Consider the following 18,491-nt stretch of genomic DNA (forward strand, 5'->3'; position numbering starts at 1 on the left):
CTGAAACCACATAATCCTCATCCAAATCATCTGATTATCTTTTGGACCGAACCTTTCTATTGAAATTTTTCTTGCAACCTACCTTCCCTCCCCTCACCATCTCTTCTTGCACCTTAAAAACAAAAATTTGCAAAACTCCAATTACTTAAATCCAATCACACAAACATTATCAAGATTCATAAATTCCTCTAATCTATATCAAATCGAATCGCATATTCAAATGGGGTGGCAAAATTTTCTTATTATCGATCTGTTTCAATAAAGAAATAAAAAACAAAAAAGAGCTAAAAAACAAAACAAATCCCAAACTTGCTCTATAACTTATTCGAAACACGTTAGAATTAAACCAAAACAGTAATAAAATAAATAGTTACAAAAATCATCCCAATGTATGAAATCTATAGATTTTGAGACAGAAATCTACAATTTACACAAGAAAATTTACAAAGCAATATTTCAAAGAAATTAAAAAACTGGAACTCATAAAGAAATAGGAAAAAATATATACTTCATATATATATATATATATATATATTCTTTGAAAATAATAAATTCATTGCATAGAGAGATGGAGTAGGGGACTTTAGTACCTGGGAAGAGGAAGAAAGAATAGAAAACAATGAAAATGTTTTGTTTTTATATTTCAGCTTATATATACACGCACAGAGAGCCATAGGGACAGTTTTTTTTTTTTTTGCAATAATGTTTACTCTTAACCTGGGTAGATCTTCTTGAGCAGATTGTGTGTGTTAGTTCTCAGCCAATCTGCAATGGAGAGATTGGAAGAAAATGGTTGGGGCTTTCTTCTCTGCAAATTCGTGTTTTAGATGAAAATGGTTGGCTTTCTCCTCTCTGAATTCGTAATTTTCTACTCTTTCCGTTCTCTTTTTTTAAATAAAAAAAAATATATGGAAAGCCACGTGAACTTTTAGGTCTTGTTTGCTTTCGTGACTAAAAACTAAAACTTTGAAAACTTTTCAAAATTTTCGTACTGTCAAAAGTTTTACAAAAACAAACACACATTTTGATCTACCAGTTTTCATCTCAAAAGATCTCAAGCTTCTTCTCAGGTTTTCATCTCAAAAGATCATAAGTTTCTTCTCAGGTTTTCATCTCAAGTTTTCATCTCAAAAGATCTCAAGTTTCTTTTCAGGTTTTCATCTCAAAAGATCTCAAGTTTCTTCTCAGGTTTTCATCTCAAGTTTTCATTTCAAAAGATTTCAAGTTTTCATCTAAAAAAAATTACACCATTGGTAAATAAATAAATAAAGGAAGTAGCAAAAAAAAAAAAAAAAGACAAAATGGTTAAAAAAAAAGGAAGTAGAAAAAAAAAATTTGACCAAATGGTTAATAAAAAAGGAAGCAGCAAAAAAAAAATTACATCATTGGTAAATAAATAAACAAAAGAAGCAGCAAAAGAAAATAAAAAAAAGAAGTAGAAAAATAAAAATAAAAATTGCAACATTGGCAAATAAATAAAATATTATAAAAAGTACTACAAGTACTTGTGGGTCCCATTATACTACTAACTATAGCAAAGTCAAACTAATCTCATCTCATCTCTAAAAACAAACACATATTTCATCTTATCTCATCTCATCTCAACATATCTCAAAATTTTTTATCTCATCTCATCTCTAAAAACAAACACATATTTCATCTAATCTCATCTTATTTCATCTCATCTCAATATATTTTAAAAAATTTTATCTTATTTCATCTCATCTGTAAAAACAAACGAGGCCTTAGTGTGTAGTGGGTTCACGACATTACTTGTACCTAATAGAACTGATCATTTATACTTGAAGCACAACTTACTCTAAATGGCCGTGATACACATTCTTCTTTTTTATTGGGTTAAGGGTTATGGACACTATTTCAGAATTCTATAAATGGTAGTAAAATGAATTTAATTAAGATGCTTTATTAGGTTTTGAAAAATAAAAGATATAAAGTTGAATAGTAATAATATAAAGAGAAAAATGTGTTTAAATATAATTTTTATTTTGAAATTTGAAAAAATTATATTAATTTTAGTGTTTTGTTTTAAAGTTTGTAAAGCTATAATGATTAGACGAAAAAATTGAATATTTGAAATTCAAAAGTGTTTCGTATTTGAGTGATATTTGATATGAAAATTGTAAGAAGTTTTAAAATTTTTTAAGAATTTCTCATCTCATTTCATTATCCAAACTTATCCTAAATGATTTGACATATGACAATTTGTCTCTCGTTCCTTTTTCAATTTTGTTTGCTTTATTTGGACTTTGGGTGTGGTCTGTATTTAAAACATTCTCTATTGTTTATATAGTATACATGAAATGTAAATTAGTTGATGAAATGCTCAAAAAAGGAGCCCCATCCGATTGTGTCAAAAAAATAAAATTAGCTATAGTAACTCGTTAAGAGCATTGATTTTGATTTAGCCAAATGCCACTCCTGTGCTTTATTTAGCTAATATGCTATAAATTAGACTACATAAGATTATCCAACTTAAAGCCATCCAGCCCATGAATCACAATAATGCCATCCCAATCTATAAATATGATTGACTACTATACGAAGGCTATATGATTATTAATTAAAATATAATCGATAGAAGTGTAAATTATAATAAAAATAGATTAGATTAAAAATAATAATTATTAATCTTTTATTTTTATAAAAAGAATAAATAGATAATTTAATGTAAAAATATGTTTTGAATGAACAATCAAAAGTCAAAATATGTGATATTAGTCAAAATTTGATTTTTGAAATTACTAATCCAATGAAATGCTTGAAATATAGAGTGAACTATTCATTCATTATCTCTCCCTCCAGCTTTTTTTCTTCTTTTTTTCTTTGGGAAAACCTTCAAATGGGATTTAGTATAAAAGTGGATTTTACACCCTCCAATAAGAGGGAAACACGTCCTATTTCTATTGTTCTTACCATAGAACCAATTATAACAGATAAAAGTCACTCTTTATCATTTTCCTTCCCACCACAGACCCATTACTCGCTCAAAATCCATTTTTAGTTTTTACATCTTTCTTCTTACCGTAATACGTAGACCCATGAGCCCCTCAAAGCCATCTATGTCCTCACAGGCCGTTGAAGTTCAGCACGATTGTCTCTCTCGGTTGATCTCCGACGCTTTTGTCTCCGAACACTCTCTCTCTCTCTCTCCGTCTATTAGCACAGTAATCTCATTTTCCATTAGAGACGAATCACACAAAGTGTGGTTAAAAAAAAAAAAGAATTTTATTTTATATGGCCTTTTTAAAATTAAATAGTGTGGTAAATTTATCTTCTAATGTGAACATTTATGGTGATACTGGAGATGGAACGTCGGTTTTTTACGCCATACTTCATCTTTCTTTTTGACTTTTCGGTGTTTTTAATCAATTTCTGCTTGTATTTTTTATTTTTGATTTTCTCACTTCATGTTGAGTTATGTGAGATCTACTTCTTCTATGCAGTCGATTGGTTTTGTTGGTCATGAGATTGCTCTTATTGGTTTAATCACAGCAAATCATCCATCAATCGCCGAAATGATACCCAACGAGAATAGTTGTTGTTGCAGTGGAGTGAGATGCTGAAATGACGGCTAATATTGTGCCAAAATGAAGCCCAATAGATGATAGCGGGGGAGTGGGAATATAATAGGCGGAGAGAGGAAGTATGGTTAAACCCATAGCTGCGAAGAAGGCCTCTTGAATGAGGAGGAGGAGGCGGAGAGAGAGAGGGGGAGAGAGAGAGAGAGAGATTTGGTTGGGACGGAGAAAGAGACGAAGACGAAGGTAATGACAAAATTAATACAGATTTACTGCATGCAATTGTATTGTTAAGGTTGTTAGAATCCTTACGTGTTTGCTTATTATTTGTCGGTGTAAAATAGGGAAAGCCACCAGTTCGACGCCCAACTCCTCCATTTTTCTTTTACTATTTCCTGCTATGGTGGCATCCTACATTATAGGGATATGCATCTGGACCGAATTTTTATACGGTTTAATCTGGAAATTTGGATCCAAGTGAATCCGGGTAGTTATCTGCCCGGATTACACCCGGGCAGTTGTTATAAACTTGGATCCGATTTTATAACTCGGTAACCTGTAACTGGGTTATACACCCGGTCATTTTTTTTCTCCAAAACGACATTGTTTCTCTCACATTTCAAACGAATCTCAGTGTCTCACTCTTCGATCTTCTCTCACGCTCGTCAGTCGTCTCTCATGTTCTCAACCCCAGCCGTGGCGATTGCTATTGCATTTGCAAATCCGTCCTTCTCTGTCTCGAAACCTAAGGTATGTTAATCTCTCTCTCTCTATTTGGATGGATCCATTTTTTTAGATTTATGGTTGATTTTCGCTTGAGTTAGAAAATCTTACTTCTCGCTATCTCCATATATTTTGTCTAAACTTATTCTGATTTAGTAATACATGCATTTACGTGGAAGTCCCAAAAGAAATTGCAAGATTTAGCCTTTAAATCTTGGGGTTTGCATCATCTAGCGTCAAGAACCAATGGTTGTTGATAAATAGCTTTTGAGAAATATATGAATTTAAATGTTATTTCCCAAAAGTGCAGCAGTTGTTGGTATATAAATTAGATAGATTTTTAAAGCTAGGAAGGCCGGGATTTCTCAGTTTGCCTGGGGCCATGGCCTCCTCCACTTGCTGTAAATTATTTCATCCCGTTAAAAGCTGACTAGGTAGTAGTACCGTAATTCTAAGAGAATGCAGGTTTTTCTATGCATTTAACCTCTGGCTGCACCTAATGATTGTTGAGAAATAGCATTTGAGAATATTTGATAAAAGATAAAATAATAAAAATTTAAAAAAAATGTAGAGTGTGAAATGTTGGGAGGTTGTGAAGATTTTTTCTTACTAATTTATTGAATGCTCTTTATTAGGTGTGGTCCGCCCAACATGTCCTTGGGATATCTTATTATGAAAACGAGACACGTCACCCTCCATCGTTATCACGGAGAATTAGTCCATTACAACCCATGCCAAGAACAAAATACGAAGTCTCGACTTCGGAATTCCAAGCAGCAAAGAGCGGTAATATTTCACAAACTGGACTACATCCACACACAGGCACGCATCCAACAAAAGGAAGAACATTAAGCAGATCATCAGTTAGCCCCTCCAGTTGTCTTTCCGTCGGCGTATCTCCTGGAGAGCTTCAACAGGAGATCGACAACCAACCCTCGCCTGTAAAATATAGCCAACGTCTATATAAGGTCATACCAAAAGCTTTCCATTGTCAGTTAAATGGTTGCCGAATACCAAATAACATAACAAGTGCAACATATCTTATTTTTTTATGAATTTCCATCTCTTCAATATGTGGATACAATGCAACCGTAAACAATACTAGTGGTAATTCTTAAAAGAGAAAGTAAACCTGGATTTCTGGTTGATCAACCCTCATGAATGGATTCGTTTCTATTTCTTCCTCGATGGTTGAGGGAATGGTGGGGAGGCCTGCTTGCCGCTGATGCAGAGCCCATGTTATCTTTTGTTGTATCTTCACATTATCTGGTTCAACTGTCAGAGCAAACTGCAAGTTTTTCACTGTGTACTGGAGAAAATACACGACAGTAACATTAAATTCCAGACAGAAAACTCCGATAAGAAACAATTTTATTTTTCTGATAAGTAACTTGAACTTTGAAGATAGGAAGCGGACTTTAGATTAACTTTTTTATTTTTTTGATAAGTAAGAAACTTTATTGAAGAGAATGAAACTAGGCAAAGCCCATGTACATAAGAAGTATACAAAATGAGACACCTAATTACATTCTAGAAAACTAAAAAAATACAAAAAACTCATTAACATTCCCTCCCTTAAGAACAATAGCAGAAAACCACTGAATAAGAGAGAACACAGAAATTCCAGATTTCCCTCACTGCTCTCTTCTTATTGTTGAAACACCTATCATTCCTTTCCGTCCAAATGCACCACATTATTTGGACCACATTAGGCACAAAGCTATCAATCTCCACGCCTTAGCCAGTTGAGAGCTATTATGATGCCTATTCCAAAAAGCTAATAAATCCACCAAACTCTTAGGCATAACCCAACACAACCTAGCCCTACTGAAAATGCCAATCCATTACTCCCTGGCCACTTCACAATGTAAAAGTAAATGGTCAATAGATTCTCCATTACAACACCACTCCAAAACAATACCACGTTTCCTTAGATTATCAACTGTCAAAATCTTCCCAAGAGCAGCACTTTAGATGAACTTTGAAATCTCCACACTTTATTTCTTTAGTTTTCTGCTATTGCACTCAATGGAACTACTGCTCAATTGTTTCTTGTATCATTTTCTGGTACCTAGAATGTAACTGGGTGTTTTATTTTGTATACTCCCTGAGTAATTGGACAACGCCTGTTTTATTTGTTTTAACATAATTTATCTTACCTATAAAAACAATTAGTAACTATGATAAGAAATATGAGTAACAAAGAAGTAAGCTCTGTCAAATCCGATTGTAATAAAATTAATATCAATAAATGTGATCAAGGACATACTCCTATTGTTTTAAGGTTTCTCCACACCGCCCAATGGTGCCCAATGGATGTTTTTAGCCACTAATTCATATAAATTTAGCAAGACTTTTGGGTTAAACGTATAATTGGTCCCCAGGTTTTGCTCATTTTAAAGAAGCCATACGATTTCAAGCACTCATTTAGGTACTTGGATCATTTTTCAAAAGAGTCATTCTGGCCAATCTTTGTGTATAACTCTAACAAGGTGCCAATTAAGCACCAATATAATTGTGACATGTGTCCTCACCATGTCAGCTCTACCTTAAACGTAAAATATTAATGACAACACTATTGCATCAAGGAGTTGGCCCAAGTGGGAAAAGCCTTGATCTTGGAGTACCACTCCCCTCAAGGTCCAAGGTTCAACACCTCATGGGTGCAACATATTTTGGGGCCATACCCCCTGGTGAAAAGCCAGCGATTTAACTAGTTCTGTATAGGAAAACTTCCCAGAGTGCAGTGCATGGGACCGGGGTCTACTCTACAGGGGTAGGTCCGAAGGGCCCCTGCCTTGGAGAGGTTCCCCGACATTATTACCTAAAAAAAAAAAAAAAAAATTCACAATCAAAATGGACAGATTGAACATTTTGAATCAAAATGAAATTTTCAAGTACCTATTACATATTGAAGCCATGGACTAATTATGTATTGAACCTGAGAAGTTTTATAATTCAGCAGGATGTTTTTTAAGGCTAAAAATTCACAATTCATATTGAGGATTCTCTAATTGAAAGGGAAAATGTTCAAGACGGTAGGATAAATTTGGATATCGGCAGAGTACAATTCATGGTGTTTTGCAGTAACTGAAGGCCTTCAACAGGCTGGTAACACCACTTGAACCAAGAAGTGTTCTACGGAAAACTGGCTTCTGATGATTTAGGGAGCCATTGGTGTGGATGTGAGAAAAACCATTTTTTTAAATAAGTGGATGTGAGGAAAACCATTCCAATGCCTACTTTTCTCATCAATAAAGTTCTCCTTCACTAATAAAAAACCGTTCCAAAAAAGATTTGAACTTTTTGGGGAATTGTGCGCAATGGCTGGACAGAGTTCTAGCAACTAACGCAACATGACCAGATGAAATAGCACAACAGGTTGGTTCCTAAAGGTCACCCAGCATAAGTTTCAGCTTTTCTCAGCCCAACAATTTTTTCCCCGTTATCTGATTGAACCACACCCATGTGTATGCCTGGTGGAATAGAAACTAACCGGGGATTGTTGATAGCAATAATGTCAAATGCAAGAGTAGAAATCTGAAATCACAATGTACAAACACCTCTAAATCTTGGCTACAAATAATTGGATTAATTATTAATTAATCCAGTTCCCAGAACAAACAATGTTGATGAAAGCCATAGGCGCACTTCAGCACAAGTGCCATATAGAGACTAGGTGCAACATGCAAGCGCACACCTGACTGAAGTGTGCATTTATAAAAATGATATATATAGTAACCAAAAAATATAAAATACACTTAAAAAAAGTTTCAAAAAGCAAGACTAATATGTTTAGCCAATTAACTCATGTACATAAAATTTAAACATAACATTTTTTTATAATTAATTTAAACATAGCATTTTATATAAATTTCTTGTGCTTTGCTAAATATAAGCTTGTCTGGCATGTATAAACCATACCAAAAAGGCCATAACCACAACAGCTCACGAACATTAGGTATTGACTTCTATGCTAACATAAGTAATCAAGTACAACCCATCTAGGAAGCCAACTTGTACCACCATATCCGGTTCAAAGCATATAAACCATATATGCAACATGCAACGCTGTGGTACTGGTATGTAAATGATCTTCAATATCAACAAATACTTAAGAATATTTGCTTATATAATTTTCTAGGTCTTGAATTGATATTTAATATTTTTCTTCAAAAATTTTGCAAAAGCACATTTTGTTACCTTTAAGCTCACACAAAAGCACTTTTTGTAAATGTGCTTTGCTTTTGGTATGCAAATCGCTTCAGCCTTGGTGCTTTGTGCTTAAACACACTTATACTAACATCGAGATCAAACCAAAGAAAGGACATCAAAACTCTCATACCTCGTGGCCACAATACACTCTAGTTGGCTTGGGCAATGAACCCAGTGTTACACATAGTGATTGATACATCTGCTCTGCTGTTCCCTCAAAAAATTTCCCACAACCAGCAATAAACTGCAATAAACGAGTGATAATTATTGCTAACGAACTTTTGGTTGTAAACAAAACGAGACATTGTTACTGACCAGAAACTTGCCAGGAATACATAATTTAGGAATTTGAGACTTCAAATCTCATTTGCACAGATATGATATCCACATCATAATTTTTTAAGAAAATAATTCATGTAGCCTTGCCCAGAATATTTGCTATCCAGGACATCCCCCCTCAATATCTCTCTCTCTCTCTCTCCCCGTTCCCCTCCAGAAAAATGAAGGATCACAACTGTCCACTATCTTAGAGAAAAATTTTCTGTTGCTGAGCTCAAATATACTGCAAAGATAAATCATCAATATTGTTTCTCCTCATTTTTCCTATCCCTGCCCTCTCCAATCAAAAGAAAATAGTTGATCCCGATTCGACATTAGAAGTATATTGATCTCTATCCAATAACCAAATACTTTTGTCTGTAAATACCGCATAGTTGATTCCATTCAGAAATATATTTTCTTCCCTATGAGTTTCAGTCTCAATAAGACTGCTAGTTCTGACTGCTCATATGTTATGATATGAATATACCATGCTAATATGTATGGATGATGAAATTCCATTTATAGTGCCAATCCCAACAGACTTATTGAAGGGTCCCAATACCAGAACAGAAAATAAAAAAAGGTTTTCGTCTAATCATATGACACCTATTGAAAAATGATTACACATACACACACAAAAAATAAAAATAAAAATCTCCAATCAACTTACCAATGTGTCTCCAGTGAAAACAGCTAGTTCTTCTTCCTCTTTGCTGGTCAGGTAATAACTAATATGACCTTTGGTGTGACTGATGAAAGAGCCCAAAGACAGACAAAGTCAAAAAGAATAAAGAAGCTAGGCATGAATGCATAAAAACGTAAACAAAAGATTAAAAAAAAAAATCAAGAAGAAATGATAATATATATATATATATTTTTAAGAAAGACAGTTTTATTAATACAAATGAAATCGGTGAAGCCCATCTACACAGGAAGTATACAAAGAAGTGATAAAACGAATATAAGAATCTGCTGTGTCCATCCTTATATGGTGGCAAGGCATCATACGGGCAGCATTACCTCTAGGTTCAAGTGTTTCTTTTGCCAAGTTTAGATACTCATGCATATAATACAAATTAAAACAAAGGGAACTCTATCTGAAAGGAAGATAAAAAAGCATCTTATAATAAGCTGAGTTAATCCAGAATGCAAGATCCAAAAGATTTGGAGAGACAACATACTGTTTTCTCAACAAATGTTGATACAGAGAAGTGGTTACACAAACATAAAGAATGTCGATTCTTGCATACAAAGTGAATGGCATCAATGATAAATTTGTAAAATGTGTTTAGTAGAACTGAATTAAGTTTGGAAGAGCAAATTCCTTTTTTCAATAACTAAATCATGATTAGCAAGCTGAAAGCGGAAATACAGTTTATCCAATGCGGGTATGTCAGAAAATCAAAAACTTCAATACAAGTTATTTGTAAAGGAAAACCTCCTAGCGGTCAGGGTTCAATTTGTCTTTCCCAAAACCAGCCACAATATGTCACTTCATGAATCGATTCTCATGAAAAAATTAGTGAGAGAATTAGAAAATATGTAAAATGACAGGGCATCTGGTTGGTTAGGAAGAATTTATACCTTAATGACTCATAAGAAAGTCAGGTACTACGAGCTAAAGTTTAGATAGATTTTAATTTCTGTCCTGTTTTCCCCGAATAGAGAAGTTGCTAATTGGCTGAATATACGTACTAGAACTAGGTTGCAAATGGAACTCGATTCCACCCCAAACATAGTCCATTACAAAATGAATAAACAATTGGTCAAGGGCGAAGGAAAGCCGAGCGGGGGAAAAGCAGAACAACCGTACCAAGGTGTGTGAAGACAGAGTATATTGATATGAGCCCCAAGGACGAGCTTATCACCGTTTTCCACTTGATCAGTGCAACCCTTCACATTATCGTGCGAACCACCATAGACCTTAATCCCAGGTACCAGCTGCTTTATCTTATCATTTCCACCAGCGTGATCCCTATTAGAATACCGGCGTTAAATTGAAAATTAAAAACTATGCCAAAGGCAACGAATATCCAGGGGTCTATATTTGGCAAAAATAGAAAGCGTAAATCAGACTGAACAAAATCGTGATGGAATATCTGGGGGTGAGTGTTTCTGTGAAAACTGTTCTTTAAGGGGGAGAAGAGTGGTGAATCTGTGATACCAGTGATGGTGGGTGGTGAGAACGAGCTTGAGAAGGACGCCATGTTGTTTGGCAGCTTCTACAACTTTCTCAGCCTCCACGGGATCCACTGCTGCGGCTTCTTTCGAGCTCTCATCGACGATGCTGCAAGTGCAAACCCTAAGTCCAGCAACACGAAGCTAAATAGGAAGTAAAAAATATTGTGGAGAATCGGAGATCTATCGTCGTTCGTTTTAATTTGGCAGCAACGTGTAATGAACCATCAAAACAAAAATAGTCACATATCGAAGACAGCTTTGAAAAATTGAAGCAAAAAAACGAGTCTAGATTACAGACAGGTAGGAGTAGTTGTCCTCCAAGCACGGAACCGAGTAAACCTTCATCTGAATATCGCCGGCTGCTGGCTTGTCCCTCTTCTACAATGTTGCTTCTGGGATCGTCCACTCAAACACCCGATTACAAAACAGAAATGCTACGGACAACCGTGGTTGCGTCCCCGTCGCGGCCTCGCGTCCACGTGTAAAAAGGAAACGACGTCACTTTGTTCCTTTCTCATTTCCCCCCCTTTCCTTCCTTTCCTCACCAGTAACTCGAGCACCAGTTTCACCCACGAACCAGCCAACAAGCTCTTACCTGTCAAAAGTTAGCCTCCTTCTCTTCATCTTTTTTCAGTTAAACTTTAGATAAAATTTTTTTGGAACAATAGAATGGAAATAGGAATACGATAGAATTTTTGGGTTATGGGAGACTTTGTTTTTTGGTGGGGGCTGGTTTTTAGTATGCTTTGTTGGGTGAATATATGCTGAATGTAGAAATGGAGTACTGCGTCAAAGCGAGAGCATTCAAATCAAGTTTACTTGGAAAATTGGCCATGAAGTCGACGCAGCAGGTGATGTTGGAGGACTGCTTGGGTGTTGGTGGGGTTCCGAGCGAAGATTTCTCCATCGACGACCTTCTGGACTTGTCGAATGCCGAGTTTGAAGACGGGTACGTCGTGGAACAAGAAGAGGAAGATGAAGAAGTGGAGAAATGTTCTCTTTCAAGCTGTTCCTCTCAAGACCAGGCCGATGAGGATAGTTCCAATTCTACAAATTTCTCCGGCACAGCTGAGTCTAAGTCTCATCTCGCCAGCGAGCTTGCCGTTCCGGTAAGTTTCTTAGAAGAAAACGATAGTTGTTTTGCTTGTTTTTTTTTTTTTTCCCTTAAAAAATCCCATAGAATTTAGAAATTAATTGCTTTTTTTTTTGGGTTTTACAGGATGATGATTGGTGGAGCTAGAATGGGTTTCTCGCATCATGGATGATTATCTGCTGGATTTCTCTCTTTCGTACGCTGCCGGGAAATAGAAAACCGAGACTTGTATAATAAACCAGTTAGAACCGGAGACTAGACGAAGGTCGACATCAACAAAACTTTCAGTTTTTCCCTCCCTGGTTCCGTCTAAAGCTAGAAGCAAATGGCCCAGATCAACTAATCACGTTTGGCTTGGGTCCCCACTCTCGGAGTCACCTTCACCATCTTCAGCATCTTCTCCTGGGTTTTCTTCGACACATTGTCTTATCTTTGCCAACACGGTCCAAAAACATGGAGTTTTTTACTTTTGATCTCAGATGCGGAAAAGGGGGAAGGAAAGGAAGGAGGAAACGAGAAATGAGTAAAACGATGCCGTTTTCTTTTTACACGTGGACGTGAGGCCGCGGCGGGGACGCAACCACGGTTGTCTATAGCATTTTTGATTACAAAATATCTCAAAAAGTCCGGTCTCAACCGGTTTTGGGAACCCACGTCATCGTTGTCCTATTTCCAATACGGCATCGTATATCATTTAGTTTAAAAACCAATCTCTATCACATTTAATATTCGTTTAGTTATTTACTTAGTTTTCATTTTCCCTCTCGAAGGTTCGAGACCCTCCCCCTCCCCCCTTCCCATCGTCTTCCCCATTTTGCCTTCCATCTCAGTCGCTAGTCTTCGTCCCTCCATCCAAGTCACTGGCGCTTTCTTCTTCGTCTTCTCCTCGGTAGACCCACAAACCTAAACCCAAACCCAAGTTTCAGATTCGTACCACGATCCACAAACCCTAGCCTATTCCCACGAACCAGAGCCATAAGCCCTATCATCCTCTTCAGCAGATCTGAAATCTGAAACCCGCTCAAAGAGCAGTCCCCGTAGGCCATTGGTCTTCATCTTCAACTCGAACCCAAGACCCAGAAACCCACATTTGGCATCTCGTACCGAAGAGCCCACGAACCACAAAGCCCTGTTGTCTTCTTCATCAGATCTGAAATGTGAACCCCGCATAGCACCGACAGAAACCCTAACCCTAACACCGACAAAAACCCTAACCCTAACATCGAGTTTAAAATCTGGTTAGTTTTCAGGGACTTTCGTTGTTGTTTTGGTTTTAGTTTCCAACATTCTCATGCTATACATACTTAGTCATGTGTCATTGTTAATTTTTTGGGTGCAATGTATGAATTGTTTGTTTTTTTGTTTTTCTTTTTATAATAAAACTATTAAATTTGATATGGTCATTTGACACTCCATTGTAGACTTCTCAACATAGCTAACACGTCAATGTCTTCTGCTTCATTTACTGAAAATGGCTATTAATTAGTGGTTGAAATGTCCTTTTTGTTGAAAATGTCTATTAATTTTCAGTTGAAAGGTCCTTGTTTTTGTTTTTGTTTTATTCCTCCTCTAAGTTATAATAATTTCACAACACTTTATGTTAAACCACTAATATATGGTAAATAGAAATTGACTCTAGTGTAGATGGAGATGTGTTTGCAGTAACTAGAAAATTATAGTCAATGTTGCTTAAAATTGGGTTGCGTTATGTTGGGTTAGTATTAGGTCATTAAACTGGAAATTATTTATGTCAAAACAATAATAATCGTCATAACCCAAATTTGAAATGCCAAACCAAAATTCTTTGGGCTGATTGGACACGACCACACCAATTTGTTTATCTACTTTGATTGAATAGTGGCTCAAACTCAATTGGTTTTGTTTATCTAATTTGATTGAACAGTGGCTCTACACCGCTTGGTTTTGTTTATCTTTTTGTACTTTTTGTATCTAATATAATTGAACAGTGGCTCTTGATTTGTTTATGTATCCTTTATTTGATTGAGCAGTGGCTCAAACTCAATTGGTTTTGTTTATCTAATTTGATTGAACAGTGGCTCTGCACCAATTAGATTTGGGTATCTAATATGATTGAACAAAGGCTCTACACCACTTGGATTTGTTTATCTAATATGATTAAATAGTGGCTCTACACCACTTGAATTTGTTTATCTACTTTGATAGAATAGTGGCTCTACACCACTTGGTTTTGTTTATCTTTTTGTACCTTTTGTAGCTACTTTGATTGAACAGTGCCTCCACACCAATTGGTTTTGTTTATCTACTTTGATTGAACAGTGGCTCTACACCACTTGGTTTTGTTTATCTTTTTGTATTTTTTGTAGCTACTTTGATTGAACGGTGCCTCTACATCAATTGATTTTGTTTATCTACTTTGATTGAACAGTGGCTCTACACCACTTGGTTTTATTTATCTTTTTGTACTTTTTGTATCTACTTTGATTGAACAGTGCCTCTACACCAATTGGATTTGTTTATCTACTTTGATTGAACAATGGCTCTATACCACTTGGTTTTGTTTATCTTTTTGTAGCTACTTTGATTGAACAGTGCTTCTACACCAATTGGTTTTGTTTATCTACTTTGATTCTACACCACTTGGTTTTGTTTATCTTTTTGGATTTTTTGTAGCTACTTTGATTGAACAATGCCTCTACATCAATTGGTTTTGTTTATCTATGCTGATTGAACAGTGGCTCTACACCACTTGGTTTTGTTTATCTTTTTGTACTTTTTGTATCTACTTTGATTGAACAGTGTCTTTACATCAATTGGATTTGTTTATCTATTTTGATTGAACAGTGGCTCTACAACCAACCTTTATTTTTTTCGTTTATGTTATATATCTTTTGAATATTGGTTCATAAAAATTCACAACATCATTCATCAATTGGTTTTGTTTATTTATGTTGATTGAACAGTAGCTCTATACCACTTGGTTTTGTTTATCTTTTTGTACTTTTTGTATCTACTTTGATTGAACAGTGTCTTTACATCAATTGGATTTGTTTATCTACTTTGATTGAACAGTGGCTCTACAACCAACCTTTATTTTTTTCGTTTATGTTATATATCTTTTGAATATTGGTTCATAAAAATTCACAACATCATTAAAACTATGAAGATTCTTGTCAGTCTGCTCCTGTGTAAAACTTTAACATATCTATTGATGATACTACCCATTTGACTGGTATATATATATCATAATATATTGTCAAATGGGATCTCTAGATCCTAATGTTGGATAATAAAGCAAGGCCATACAAATTAGTGATAATATTGGTAGATATAAATTATTTGACAGGTCACGAATTGGTATAAATTACTTGGATTTAGGTGTTAATTGTTTTGTTACCAACCATACCCTGTTTTCTTTTAAAATAAATGTTGCAAATATATATCACTTACCAACTAATTGTGGGAATTAGTTTTTCCTTTCTCTTCTTTGGTTCATCTTAGAAATGTCATCATCCTTATCAATATCTTATTCATCTTTTGCTAAATGTACCACAACTATTGTGCTGTTGTGGGGTGAAAGCCACACTGAAATACCCAATTATAGCAAAAAATCCTGGGCGGCCATTCTTAGGGTGTCCAAAGTACAACACAGAGGTAATTACATCTGTATCCTTTCTGTTAACATTTCTTTCAGTGTTCATTAACTAATTTGTGTTCTAATGCTCAGGGATTACCCTTCTGCAAGTTTTTCCAGTGAGCAGATAGTAATCAAGTGACTGAGCTCCAGCTTCAAGAAAGAATCAATGACCTGTTACAGAGGGAGAAAGATCTTGAGAAAATAGTTGAGCTTCTCGAAAAAATGGAGATTGACCTGCGTAAGATAGTGGATTAGATTGAGAAGGAGTTGGTACATCACACACAAGAACTTGATATTAAGAGGGAGCGCAAATTGGGAAAACAGTTTAGTGGTTTTGCATTAGTAGTACTTTTAATTTGTATTGGACGTTGACTCTTGTATTAGGGGAGATGGAGCTGAATTCTTGGAGTGTTGTCGTTAGTAGATGATGACAACACTGAATGTTAGAAACTTTTGTTGTAGATTATTTATTTTGTTGGAGTATCTAAATGCCAAAGGCATTGTTGTAAATTATTTATTTTGGAGTATCTAATGCATTGAGCATTATTTATTCCTGCAATTCTGGGAATTATGGTGCATTAGTAGGATCTGGAACAGTTGAGAAATTGAGCGGTATTATGTAAAGAATTGGAATGTAATGAGAATCCTCACATTTCCTTGCTAATGTGATCTGGATGTTTAAATTTCTTGTTTTGAAAGCTGAATTCATTTATCAATGCAGGTTTCATAAATCTAAGCTGTAACAGCCCGTTAGAAATTTAACAGTGAAATTTCTATTGGATTTAAGAATCTCATAAAGACCCGATAAGTTTTTATTAATCTATTAATCGTATAGTTGATGTTATTACTCACTATAGTATCAGAAGTAGGTTTCGATTATTGGAGATAGTTAGAAAGTTTTAGCCACCTTACTCTTCCAAGTATACATTCCATTTTTGGAAAATAGCCTAATCTGATTTTGTGGATATTATTGGATAAAAATAAAAATAAAAAGAAATATCTTGAGGTAATTTTCGTGAATATTATTGGGTAAAAATATTTTGAGTTGATTTTTATAGATATTATTAGATAAAAATATCTTAAGTTGATTTTCGTAGATATTATTGGATAGAATATTATGAGATAATCTTTTATAGATATTTTGGGTAGGAGAAAACTACTTTCAACTCCAACCTTATCATCTTCCTTATCTCGTCCATAAGTAGCTCCAGCCATCACCTACAAACTTATCTTCATTTACACGTTCCTTTAAAAGAATATTAAATACTTTCTCTCAGACAGCTTTTAGGAGTTCTTTTACACGCCCATTTCGAAGCTTTTGTAAGTGTTTTATCATAAAGTCTCCTTCATATAAGTTGTTCTTTTTTTAGTCTAGTTTATATGGATATCTTATTTGCCCCATTTGAAAATCATTTGGTCAGTCAAATATTATATAAACTATAGAAAGGTCATTCTGGGAGATAAACTGGAGAATATATTATAGTTTGGAGTTTTTGACCAAGCTAATGGATAGATATTGGTCCGAAATTTTTATGGAGTATTTTTAACAAGTATATGTGACTATTGGTTGATGATTTTTGCATGATTAAAGGTTTTGATGAAAGATTTTCTTAGATTTAGAAACTTAGAAACTGGAAGAAGAAAAACAGTTTCTGTTTTGAGAAAGTTTAACTCTTTGGTGGTCTAAACCTATTCTAATGACTTTGATAATTTTATTGGAGGATCCTAAGCATCTTATATACATGTTATATTCTTATTTTGAAAATATTTGATGTTAGTTTCAAAGATATGAAATTTTATGCAAAGAGATATTCAGATAAGCCAAAGTGTGGATATTCTTGGCTAAATTTATGTTTTGGTTAATTTCTAATCATGTGATCTTGAATTAGAAGCTTATATATGTTTTAGGACATTTTTTTAAACCATATGATGGTTTGGTTTGAAAATCATATATTTATAAGTCATAGATCAAGAGATTTATCAAAACTAGTTGAGGAAAAAGTTTCTGTTTTTGGACTAAGTGTAAAACCAAAAACTCCAAATGTTATTTTGTGATTTTGGTAACTTTAGTTTGATGATTTAAAGCATGGTTGATGTTAGGATGATATTATAAATATGTTAGAAGTAAGATTTGATTTTTGAAATTCTTGGAGATGTTTTGATTTAAAGTCAAAACTTGTGATTCAAGTGCTTGGATCTTTTTACAAAAAAGTTTGGTGTTGATTATTAGCTTTTTCTAAATGGATGTTTTAAGTATGGTTTTGAACTTAGGATTGGAAGATGTTTGCTGCAAAATTTTGGTTTAAGCATGAGTTTTGAAGTTGGAAGGAATTGCAACAAAAATCAAAGGAAATGACCTATGGATGTTTCGGCCGTAGTGTGTTTTCCATAGTTGTGTTTTGTTTTAAATTTTTCTGAGTTGATATTTAAGTTTAGGACAAAATTTACATGAGGAATGTAAATTTTGGAAACTTTTGGAGTTAGTATGCAAAATCCTTAAGTTATGGGTAAAACGGTCATTTTTCCACATGTAGAGAGTAAAAATGAAAATTTTATTCTTTAAGTTAGTATTTTCCCATATTTCAAATTATTAGTGATTTAGTTCTAACTTTTAGAATCACTAATTACAGTTCCTCGTGATCGCGCTTAAGGTTTTATAAGAAACGCGGAAATCGAGGTAAGTTAGCTTTTAACTTACTAGCAGTCTACTGTGTATGTGTGCTAAGTAAAGGAACTACAGTGTATGTATGTATGTTATCATATATGTCATATCATGTCAAGTTATCACATAATTGTCTATTAT

At 34.6% G+C, this 18,491-nt stretch overlaps 2 protein-coding genes and 1 long non-coding RNA gene across 6 annotated transcripts; 2 read left to right on the top strand and 1 right to left on the bottom strand.

Annotated features, from left to right (window-relative positions):
• The first annotated feature begins 2,959 nt into the window (after positions 1-2,959).
• Positions 2,960-5,346, top strand: LOC122292952. Of its 3 annotated transcripts, none has more exons than XR_006237080.1 (3): positions 2,973-3,785; positions 3,884-4,289; positions 4,898-5,346. It is a non-coding gene; the product is annotated as an uncharacterized LOC122292952 (long non-coding RNA). The 3 variants fall into 3 exon arrangements; XR_006237079.1 differs by having other exon boundaries at positions 2,973-3,185; positions 3,465-4,289; XR_006237078.1 differs by having other exon boundaries at positions 2,960-4,289.
• Positions 4,862-11,438, bottom strand: LOC122292936 (hydroxyacylglutathione hydrolase cytoplasmic). Of its 2 annotated transcripts, XM_043101505.1 has the most exons (7): positions 11,278-11,438; positions 10,963-11,085; positions 10,612-10,773; positions 9,469-9,547; positions 8,608-8,721; positions 5,395-5,571; positions 4,862-5,201 (listed from the first exon to the last, which is right to left on the bottom strand). In XM_043101505.1, exons 1-7 carry the CDS (start codon positions 11,322-11,324, stop codon positions 5,127-5,129), a joined length of 777 nt encoding a protein of 258 aa, XP_042957439.1. In that variant the 5' UTR covers positions 11,325-11,438; the 3' UTR covers positions 4,862-5,126. The 2 variants fall into 2 exon arrangements, with proteins under 2 accessions (XP_042957439.1, XP_042957449.1); XM_043101515.1 differs by lacking the exon at positions 4,862-5,201 and having other exon boundaries at positions 5,507-7,086.
• A 153-nt stretch (positions 11,439-11,591) lies between these two features.
• Positions 11,592-12,827, top strand: LOC122292945 (GATA transcription factor 5-like). Its single transcript, XM_043101528.1, has 2 exons — positions 11,592-12,088; positions 12,199-12,827. Exons 1-2 carry the CDS (start codon positions 11,741-11,743, stop codon positions 12,217-12,219), a joined length of 369 nt encoding a protein of 122 aa, XP_042957462.1. The 5' UTR covers positions 11,592-11,740; the 3' UTR covers positions 12,220-12,827.
• Positions 12,828-18,491: the final 5,664 nt, after the last annotated feature.

This window comes from Carya illinoinensis, chromosome 1, assembly GCF_018687715.1.
Source record: "Carya illinoinensis cultivar Pawnee chromosome 1, C.illinoinensisPawnee_v1, whole genome shotgun sequence".
In the NCBI taxonomy this organism is placed as follows: Eukaryota; Viridiplantae; Streptophyta; class Magnoliopsida; order Fagales; family Juglandaceae; genus Carya; species Carya illinoinensis.